At 57.6% G+C, this 10,223-nt stretch overlaps 1 protein-coding gene and 1 long non-coding RNA gene across 2 annotated transcripts in view; both read left to right on the top strand.

Annotated features, from left to right (window-relative positions):
* LOC119095781 (uncharacterized) overlaps nucleotides 1–5,519 on the top strand; it is a 51,053-nt gene extending 45,534 nt beyond the window's left edge. The window contains exons 7-9 of the mRNA XM_037218637.1: nucleotides 604–744; nucleotides 4,015–4,161; nucleotides 4,964–5,519. Of these exons, the coding sequence (XP_037074532.1) occupies nucleotides 604–744; nucleotides 4,015–4,161; nucleotides 4,964–5,301 (626 nt within the window). The 3' untranslated portion in view covers nucleotides 5,302–5,519. The remainder of the gene's footprint in view (nucleotides 1–603; nucleotides 745–4,014; nucleotides 4,162–4,963) is intronic.
* Nucleotides 5,520–6,448: 929 nt separating this feature from the next.
* LOC119095916 (uncharacterized) lies at nucleotides 6,449–9,903 on the top strand. Its single transcript, XR_005093952.1, has 3 exons — nucleotides 6,449–6,495; nucleotides 6,919–7,014; nucleotides 8,912–9,903. It is a non-coding gene; the product is annotated as an uncharacterized LOC119095916 (long non-coding RNA).
* Nucleotides 9,904–10,223: the final 320 nt, after the last annotated feature.

Below are 10,223 nucleotides of genomic sequence, written 5' to 3' on the forward strand. Positions count from 1 at the left end.
GTGTGATTTGAGTCGTACCGTGATGAATACCGTGATGATGTGCATTTTATGTGCATTGTGATGATCGATTGAGTGAGTAATGGTGAGATCCGTGTGATTGTGAGTCGTACGTGATGAATACCGTGATGATATATCGTACCGTGATGAATCCTGCACAGACGTAAGATATTCGTACATATCTTCGTATATATCCAAACCCATTTCATCCGACTGTGTTGTGGTCGTTGTCTGTTTCTTATCCCCTTCAAATTTGTCTGTCGCGGCCTTGTCCCCAATACCATCCGATGCTAATGTGGCTGCCCTGTTGCCGGACCACCACCGGAAACTGCGATGTTGCCGGATGCCATACTGCCACCGGTCACTGGACACTTTACGGGACGCGGGACATGCTACTGATTGCCCTGTTCGTGCGTCGTGTCCCGCTTCAGTGGGTGTCCTTTTAAGGATGCCGGCGCATAGCTCCGCTTAAATTCCTCGCGGAACGTTAGCGACCTCAGCTGTTACGTCAGGGATCACCGGCCACAGCCTCGTCCGGATTAGAACAAGGGTCTCCGTCGCGGAGGCCGGCTCCTGCCCCCCGAGCTGACGCGCGCCTTATTCCAGGGACTGCGTGGCCCTGCCAGGACCCGTACTGCGCGTGGGACCTGCGCCGCCAGCGCTGCTCCTTTGTGGACCCCGCAGCGGTTACACGGGCCGGAGTTGTGCAGAACGTGCGCGACGGCGCGTCGCGACAGTGCCCCGAAGGTCAGTGGGGCGCAGGCCTCTACAGTACCCCTCCCCCTGTGGATGGCGAGGCTGGATCTTCACAGCCCCACCCCATCCCACTATGGACAGGGTGGGGGGGGGGGGGGGGGGACCAGCGAGTTCTCCATGACAGAGAACAAGCTTGGAAGCTTGGACATGACCGCCTGGACGTTCTGACATCGTCGGCTTGCCCGGATGACGCGGCCTCTGCGCGGACGCTGGTCCGCTTCTTCACCACCCGCGCTGACGGGCAGCGCCGCGTTCTCGCGTCTGGCACCTCGCCGGCGGCGGGCCTGACGCCCGTGACGTCACGGTCCGACGGCTGGTGACGTCACTCAATCACGTCTGCGAGCGGCCCGAAGCGGTGGGCGATCTCATGCAGATCCAATGCCTGTGGAATCGACATTAGCATACAGATTTGTTTGATCTGGGCCCGAGGCTGGAGGATGAGCAGTCTCGTGAATGTGGACTCGCCGGCAGAGCATGACGAGATGAGCTATCTACGGCCTTTGCATAAAATCTTGAGAATGGGGGAATTTGTGCGTAGGGCACTTCATTCGCGTATTTTGCATTTTGATAGGTCGTTTTGCGGTGGAGTGGTTGCCAGGATGGAACGTACTACCGATTGGACGCTGTTTTGAAGGGAAATGGCGACCGCTGGCTAGGTATCTTCCGCCTTATGACTGTGGCGGATGGTCTCGTATTTCTTTCCGCGTTTCTGGAAAACACCGCTCCACTCCCATTTTCTGACAGCGGGCCAGGTGATTGGTTGTAAATATGCGGAGTTGTGTTCATTTCCTGGTGTTCTGTATGCTGTTTCGTGAGATAGATTTCGTCATCGCCGGGCTAGGTGCAGGCAGGGTGACTCGCTATCAGCCATACGCCGCCACCGGGATGTACGTGGGTCAGCATCGGAAGTTTTAGATATAGAACCGCCTGGGGGGGGGGGGGGGGGAGGGGAGGAGGGAGAGGAGAAGGGATGTGGTCGCAATTCCCTTTCCGTGACCCAGATATGGTGTGTTGTTTTTACAGGTCTAATGCTATTTCTTAATTACTAGCCCTGACCCTCACGACCTCCCCTCCATGGACTCTCCAACCGTGATGTGGTCTCTCCTGATAAACTGTGACCACCGAGGGCCAAAACATGGGAGAGCGTGGAGCCCCCAACTGGCAAACGTTCCCCACTGCGGCTCAGGGCACACATCATTTCAGTAGAAGAACCCTCGGAGACATTTCTACGAAGCCCGGCCCCAGGTTATCAGTATGACGATCTGATCATCTGCCGGATAGCCTGTCTGCCCTTCACGCATCTTGAGCTTGATCGTAGAGATTAAATTTTCAGTTGATCGCTCTTCAGGTGACCCACCTAGTTTAGAGCGGAGGCGTTGAACAGTCGCCAAACCCAGTTTAGAGCGGAGGCGTTGAACAGTCGCCAAACCCAGTTTAGAGCGGAGGCGTTGAACAGTCGCCAAACCCAGTTTAGAGCGGAGGCGTTGAACGGTCGCCAAACCCAGTTTAGAGCGGAGGCGTTGAACAGTCGCCAAACCCAGTTTAGAGCGGAGGCGTTGAACAGTCGCCAAACCCAGTTTAGAGCGAGGTCGTTGAACAGTCGCCAAACCCAGTTAGAGGCGGAGGCGTGTTGAACAGTCGCCAAACCCAGTTAGAGCAAAGGCATTCAGAGCGGAGGCGTTGAACAGTCGCCAAACCCAGTTTAGAGCGGAGGCATTCAGAGCGGAGGCTTTGAACAGTCGCCAAACCCAGTTTAGAGCAAAGGCATTGGGACGGAGCCATTGAACAGTCGCCGAACCCAGTTTGGAGCGGAGGCATTGGACACTCTCGTCAGGGAGGAAGTGGCCACGGTACACCATCAGATCACTCGTCGGCGACGGAGTGACCGCGAAACACCATCAGGTCACTCGTCAGAGACGGAGTGGTTACCGTACACCATCAGATCACTCGTCAGCGACGGAATAGCCACGGTACACCATCAGATCGCTCGTCAGGGACGAAGCGGTCACGGGACATCATGAGGTCACTCGTCAGGGACGGATTGACCACGTGACACCATCGGAGGCGTCACCGCCGCGAAAGTGCACCGCCGACAAAAAACCCATCTATGTTGGAGTGGCACCTGGAGAATATTCCGCACGGACGTTCCAAACGAGCAAGGACAACCGATTGTGCAGTGGCAGATGGGAAGCCAAGCCTAGTTGTTGGTTGGGGAACAGGATTGGAGTAGGGGTGGGGGTTGGTTGAAATAAGTTCACTCTTTGCACGGGGCGTTGTGGATCGCAATGTGTAATGTTAGGATTATTGGATGGAGGTATCCTCCCCCTAGTCACCAGGGCAACCGCGTCCGGCGAGCCGAGTGCACGTGCAGGGCAAAGGGCACCGACACCGATCACATTACAGCTCGGAGCCCGACTGCCGCAGGCGAAGTTCGGCCTGCTGACCTTTGTTTGACCCCCGCGTGCTCCTGTCGAGCTGCGACCCCGGCCCCGGCCCCGGCCCCGCCCCCGCCCCGCCCCCCGCAATGGTGACCTTTGACCGCTTTTGTTCGCTGGTATGACGTCATGGACGGAATCCCCGCAGGTTCGAGAGATGTCCCGTCCATTTGGAGCAGAAGTTTGAGTAGTGCCGCATGTGAACGAATCATCGAAAGGTTGAGGCTGGATACATGACGCTAAGAGTGCTACGCTAGGTCTGAGCAGTGATAGTTCTATTAAAAAATCCTTTTGTAGCGTGGGAAGCAAGTTCTGTATTCCAAGCGTTCGTGTCGAGCACATGTGTTCCCGCTTCATATCAGCACAATAACACCTGATGAATGATAGCGATGTGGAAAATCAATGCAATTATTACGAAACGTCTTTGGACTCTTTCCCACTTCGTAGCGTATTTTCATATACTGTGCTTTTGGCGATTGTCCATTCGTATGCCATTGCTTCTGTGGAAGCATTTCCTAGACCAATGTTCGCTATGAGCATAAAAACTCATCCCCTGACCTTATATATCTTGCGAGCTATGTCGGACAGACCTTGTTTCCTATCTTTACTATCCAGTAACACAGATCCCCCCCCCCCCATTATATCATATCTTTAGAGCTGCCGAGCATCAGTGGTGCCTCAATACCAAGCCGCCCGCCGTGTAGCGAAATTGAAACACAGCTGACAATGTTTCATTGGCCGCCAGGCGTTCCCTCACAAATGCCGGCCTTGACCGGCTGGCTGCCACACCGGCGCCGCGGCCTCTGACGCGCCACGTCTGCCGCAGGAGCGACCAAGCGCAGCCGGCTGAGCGTGGAGGACAGGCGCTCCGGGGCGAAGTTCGGCTCCGACCAGCCGCTCTCCTTCCAGTCAGAGCAGGGCAGCCGGCGGCCCGACCGGCCCTCGTCCTCCCATCCCGCTGGCGCCGGACAAGGTCAGCACCGGGCAGAGGTCACCGATGGCACGGCTCAAGTTCGTCACGGATGGGGCACCAGGGTCGAATGGGCCAGAATTCGAAGTAGAAAGGGTTCGAGTGACGAGAGGGTTCAAGGTTCAAACCAGTGTGGGCTATGTTTCAGGGTAGGGGTTCGAGATTACAGGTCAAATCAGTCAGATGTCCGACTTACGTGTGGTCTGGGGTCAAAATAAGAAAGATCAGAGAGGTTTCGAGACTAATTCCAAACGGGCTTGGATTTCGATGTTTCCTGAAGTCAAGTAGCGGTAAGATTGGAGGCAGAGGCGGTGTCGGAGGTCGGAGGTCGGAGGTCGGAGGTCGGAGGTCAGAAGTCGGACTTGTTATGGTGTGATGTGCGGCATGATTCAAAGGCTGGGATTGGTGTGTCCTGTGGCAAAAAAGGTCTGAGTCCCATGCGAGGTATATTCCAAGGTAGGAGGCTCGGGCCAGGCGGTCTAAGATCTATGTCTCAGTGGTGGGACCGGATTGAAGTTAGAACCAGGGAAGACAGAAAGTAGCGGTTACAAGTTGCGGGTGCTCAAGTGTCGGTAGCCACCGTAAATGCTTAACGTCAGGGGCTTGGCAGCCAACGTCTGAAGTCACACCCAACGGGAGGGGTGGGAGAAAATAGCCCAGGCGGCAGCTAGCTGAAATAGCTCATTAGCCTGTGGTCGCTTGCACGACTACTGCAACTGTTAGTGCTCTACAAACAACCTCACGACGAAGAGCGTCCGCCCGGTGGCGGCCTCGCTGAGACGCTGTCCCTCGTGCCGCGTGCCAGGTCCCAGCAGTTCGGAGACAGTCTCGGACGAGCTGTTCACGGCCGGCACGCTGGCACTGGCCGTGCTGATCACGGCCATCTCAGCGCTGGTGCTCGGCTTCGTGGTCGGCCACTACTGCGCGCGCCGCTGCCACAAGGACGACGTCAACATGCCGTACGCCGACACCGACTACACCTACTTCGACCAGCGGCAGAATGTCAACACAAGGTGCGACGAGTGGGTGGTGTTTGATCGGGACTGGTGCGGAGCTTCACCACATGGTGGGATCGGTGGGTGCTGCCCCACCGATATCAATGACAGAAAGTCACCATTCGGCGAGATGCGAACCTCATGCTGAGATCGGCTTACAAGCGAGCTCACCAGTCAGCATGTGGCGCCGGCGTTAATCTCGACCTCACAACTCAGTGGCAACTTGTATGCGTCAACTGTGAATGCCCAGGTTAGTCTTGAGTTAAGCAATCGTTTCGCTGCCCGGAGAGCAAGGTGTGAATGTGTGCCGGAACGCTACGAAGGCGCCTCGCGCCCGGTTCCATCCCGCAACCGCTCTCAGTCTCCGCACCCCTGAGGCGGTCCTGTCCGGACCGCTGACCGTGTCCGCACCCCTGAGGCGGTCCTATCCGGACCGCTGACCGTGTCCGCACCCCTGAGGCGGTCCTGTCCGGACCGCTGACCGTGTCCGCGCCCCTGAGGCGGTCCTGTCCGGACCGCTGACCGTGTCCGCGCCCCTGAGGCGGTTCTGTGGCGACTGCTGGCAGTCTCTGCGCCCCTGAGGCGATCCTGTCCTGAGCGCTGGGAGTCTCTGCGCCCCTGAGGCGATCCTGTCCTGAGCGCTGGGAGTCTCTGCGCCCCTGAGGCGATCCTGTCCTGAGCGCTGGGAGTCTCTGCGCCCCTGAGGCGATCCTGTCCTGAGCGCTGGGAGTCTCTGCGCCCCTGAGGCGATCCTGTCCTGAGCGCTGGGGAGTCTCTGCGCCCCTGAGGCGATCCTGTCCTGAGCGCTGGGAGTCTCTGCGCCCCTGAGGCGATCCTGTCCTGAGCGTGGGAGTCTCTGCGCCCCTGAGGCGATCCTGTCCTGAGCGCTGGGAGTCTCTGCGCCCCTGAGGCGATCCTGTCCTGAGCGCTGGGAGTCTCTGCGCCCCTGAGGCGATCCTGTCCTGAGGGCTGGGAGTCTCTGCGCCCCTGAGACGACCCTGTCCTGACCGCTGGGAGTCTCTGCGCCCCCGAGGCGATCCTGTCCTGACCGCTGGGAGTCTCCGCGCCCCTGAGCCGGCTTTGTCTCGACCGCTGTCAGTCCCCGCGCCCCTGAGACGGTCCTTTCCCGTGCGGCCGCCCCTGGCGCTGAGGCGGTCCGAGTGACCACGAGTGACCGTTCGCCGATGACCTGACCGCTCCGGCAGGCTGGCGCAAGACCCCCACACTTCTGGGCGAGGAGGTCACCTACTCAGAGCCGGTGTGCTCATACCCACAACAGCATGGTCGGCACGCTCTGAAGAAAAAACCAGACGGACGGGCACGCTGCCGCTCCAGTACTCAGGTCAGGTCAGGTTAGGTCAGGGCGCCGGCTCGGCCGGGGACTCCGGCGCAGCCCGTGATGGCCTTCGCGGACAGGGTAGCTCGCACTACAGCATGTTACCAACGGTATACCTGTGTGATATTTGTGGAAAGGGCCACGGCTGAAGAACGCCATGAGATGATGTCTCAGTATTGCCATTTTAATACACATCATGCGCCTGTGCTTTGTGAACATGAAACAAGTTACTCAGACCCCCAGCCCCCCCAGGCTCCTGCCAAGTACGGTTAGCTTTGTTTTCGTTATTTGGCTAGTGATGGTACAAGCGATTCGGTATCCGTATCGCCATCGAAAGAATTCATCCATTCTCTCTCCCCTGTTGTCCACGTTAGTACGAGCCCGGCTGACCCCATCTCACTCCACCTGACCTGAGGTGCCCCTCTGCAGACAAGTACGAGGGTTCGATGCTGCCGCTGCGTGGAGACGTGTACGGCACCCACCATCGGCAGCTGCGCGGCCGCCCCCTCCAGCTGGAGGACGCAGGTACGCACGCAGGCTGGAGCTTGTGGTGTGGGGTACCCTGAACCCTGGACTACTGTACATACTCCGGAGAGGCACGATGTGAGGTGCCCTGGACCATGGACTGCGGTACGTACTTCGGAGAGGTACGATGTGGGGTACCTTAGACCCTGGACTACTGTACGTACCCCGGAGAGATACGGTGTGGGGTACGTTGAACCGTGGACTACTGTACGTACTCCGGAGAGGTGCGGTGTGGGGTACCTTGGACCCTGGACTACTGTACGTACCCCGGAGAGGTACGGTGTGGGGTACCTTGGATCCTGGACTATTGTACGTACCCCGGAGAGGTACGGTGGATCCCAATGCTTCCGAAGATACATGGCATATTCTACCGGAGAAGACACTACCGGTAGCATGGCCATCTTTGCAGTGTGGATAAGGTGGTCGCCTGCACTCCGCCAGTGACATTTTCTCTCTTGCTTGGCGTATCTGTGGACGCAGAATCGAAGCTCGTTGGTACGCTTTGAATGGATCGATATCTTGGAGCTGGAAATAGTCTTGTTTGTGGACAGATGTCCGATAATAACATCATTTACGTTGGTATGGGCTTCGATTAATGACGTTCCAGCAAGCACTTAAACTCCGACCTCATAAATGCAAGTCGACCGAACCTGGTTAATTTGAGAAAACGCGGATGTATCTGCTGCAAATGGCCTGACAGCGGCTGAGTCTTAGCGCCCGAACAGGCGGGCGCCGGAAGGAGGTCAAGGTCACGCCAGCCTCCATCGCTGGGTGACAGGGGTGAGCGGGCGGCGGCGGCGTTCCTCGCCTCCGAGGCGGCGGCGTGAGCATTAAGACCGAGCCCCCGGCGCGGCTGAGCCCCGCGCCGGCGCCTCCGGAGTACCCGACGTCCGTCCCGCCAAATATAGACCCGCGCCCGGTGACTGGTGGCCAAGTTATGGCCGAGTAGCGTGCGGCCCATCCCTGCGCTGAGTGGCGTGCTTGGTGACGGGGTGGCGCTCCCGCTTCGCTGCGCTATTGAATTTCTAACGGGACTATTCTCGGCGACAGCGACTGGTGGTGATTGCAAACGAGCATGCGGACCCATCCTCGTCTGTCCCGTGCCAGTCACGATAACTTGTCGCGTCCGATCACGTGCCACGTGAAGAGGGCCGTGGCGATGACTGAGCGTGCTCTGGCTTGCCACGGGACGTGATGTTATGGGATGTCGTGAGCGGAAGTGTAGGATTGTGTGCGAGTTGGGGAGAGGAGCTCAAGGCCTAGGAAATAGTAGTTCAGCCCCCTTCCCCCAACTTCATGTGCAGCTTTCCTAACCCTCCACATTGTTCATCTTGTTCACGAGAAATATAGCAATGTAAACCGAATGATATGTGTAAGATATTTGTACACCCTCCGAATGACAAAATAAAAAAACCGAATCCGAGGCAAAAACATGATTTGCTGGTACTTTAAATTGAACGGTTAAGCGCGGAGTCCTGAATCTGCCTGGCCAGATTACACCCTTGATTAAAGGTTTAAGCTGATGCGTTTTTGGTGTGCATATGAGGCAACGACGTAATTCGCTGCTACTGATGACGTCACACGTAGTTACTGCACACGGGATATCAGTGTTATACAGTGCGCTGACGGGACCTGAGCGTGCTGCAATGGCGCCGCCTGGGAAATAATGGGAAAACGCTGCCTCGCCTTGAGCCATGGAGAACCAGAGTCAGCCCCAGCAGGTCCAATGCATTCGAACGTTCCGGGGTCATTATCCTTCACCGTGGGATAACCCGTTCGAGGGTAAATGGCATGCATACGCTGTGTTGTGGGTAATGTGTCGCGATCCCTGATGCTGACTGATAATGCCGCGGTTTGACGTGTGGCATAGCGTGACGCGCCTGTTGTCTTTCCTCAGGGATGGCCGAAGAGCTGCCGTACCGGCGAGACATGACCAGTCGCCACGAGCCGCCGATGAGCGACGGCTACGCCACCACGCGGAGCGTCCGCAGGGTCTACCTGTAGGGGCCGCCCACAGATGGCAGGCGCTTCGAGCCCGGGACTTTGCAAATTTTATAGTGGCTAACGTGTCAGGCCGTGCCTGATGCTGCTGGACTTCTCAGTGGACTCTGGTGTGCTGCTGCTGATTCGACATGCCACCACACGATGTGGCACGGACTCGGATCCGCGGACCACCTGAGAGGATGCTGAGCTCGCAACACCGACAGGTTGAGTGCATGCGTCCGTATGTGCAAGTGTGCGTGCGTGCCGTTTTCCTTCTTCATTGATCTCAGAGATGCGGCAGGTTCGCCGACCACGCCGACCACATCACTGTGGAAGTCGGTCCGCGAACGGCCGCGAGGCGACGTGTGTGGCAGCGCCGCCCAGCGGCCGGTTGGACAACTTCAAGTGCCAAGACGCACAACTAGGCGCCGTCGCCGATAGTTTGTCGGTGGATTAGAAGTGGACTGGTCTGTACGCGCTAGAGCGGAGTGTCCGTCTTTGCCCTGCAGTCGACGTTTCGTGTGTCAGCGCTCCCGTCTGCCCGAGCTCCATACACAAATCGAGTATACTATGTACATACGTGGTGGGGGAGGGGGAGGGGCTGGGCGACTCGGCGCGCGCCACCGATTCCGACGCACCCCCCGCCATTCTTGACTCGAGGGAACGATGTCTTAACAGCCCACAGTGGTGACATATCGGGTCGCCTTGGTGTATTATTATGTACATAAGCCGCTGAGCGGATTTTTATGCACTGCTTTTGCGTTCCCTTCGTGAGATGGGAGGCTTGACAATGTTTTCCTGTTCGCGATATGTTGTCGAAGTACAAAGTGGCCTATGGAAACTGGTGACACCGCAATCCTAGTAATTTTTTAATGACGTGTCCATTTTGTTTTCATTTATTCCTTGCTCAACCCGTTTCATGCTACATTTCTTGTATAACGGTGAGACCTAACTGGCTGCGAGAGCCGACCATTTTGCCAGTTTAGTTTGCTTGTGCAATGTGATTCATTCACCGATCCCTCGCCGATATTACTCAGCCCGACCGAGTTAACTCTCTAGTACAGCCGGGAGCGTGAAGCCGGGTGTCCCCCTGACAAAGCTGCTGTCAGCCTGGCCGTGCTGCCCAGTAGGAGCCCGTCCGACAGGCGGCAGTCTCGAGCGGCCACCGGCACCATCAGCCTCGCCGTGCTGCCCAGTATGAGCCCAGTCTGGCAGGCCGGCAGTCT

This window comes from Pollicipes pollicipes, unplaced genomic scaffold (assembly GCF_011947565.3).
Source record: "Pollicipes pollicipes isolate AB1234 unplaced genomic scaffold, Ppol_2.1 Scaffold_4219;HRSCAF=4965_pilon_pilon_pilon, whole genome shotgun sequence".
NCBI lineage: Eukaryota > Metazoa > Arthropoda > Thecostraca > Pollicipedomorpha > Pollicipedidae > Pollicipes > Pollicipes pollicipes.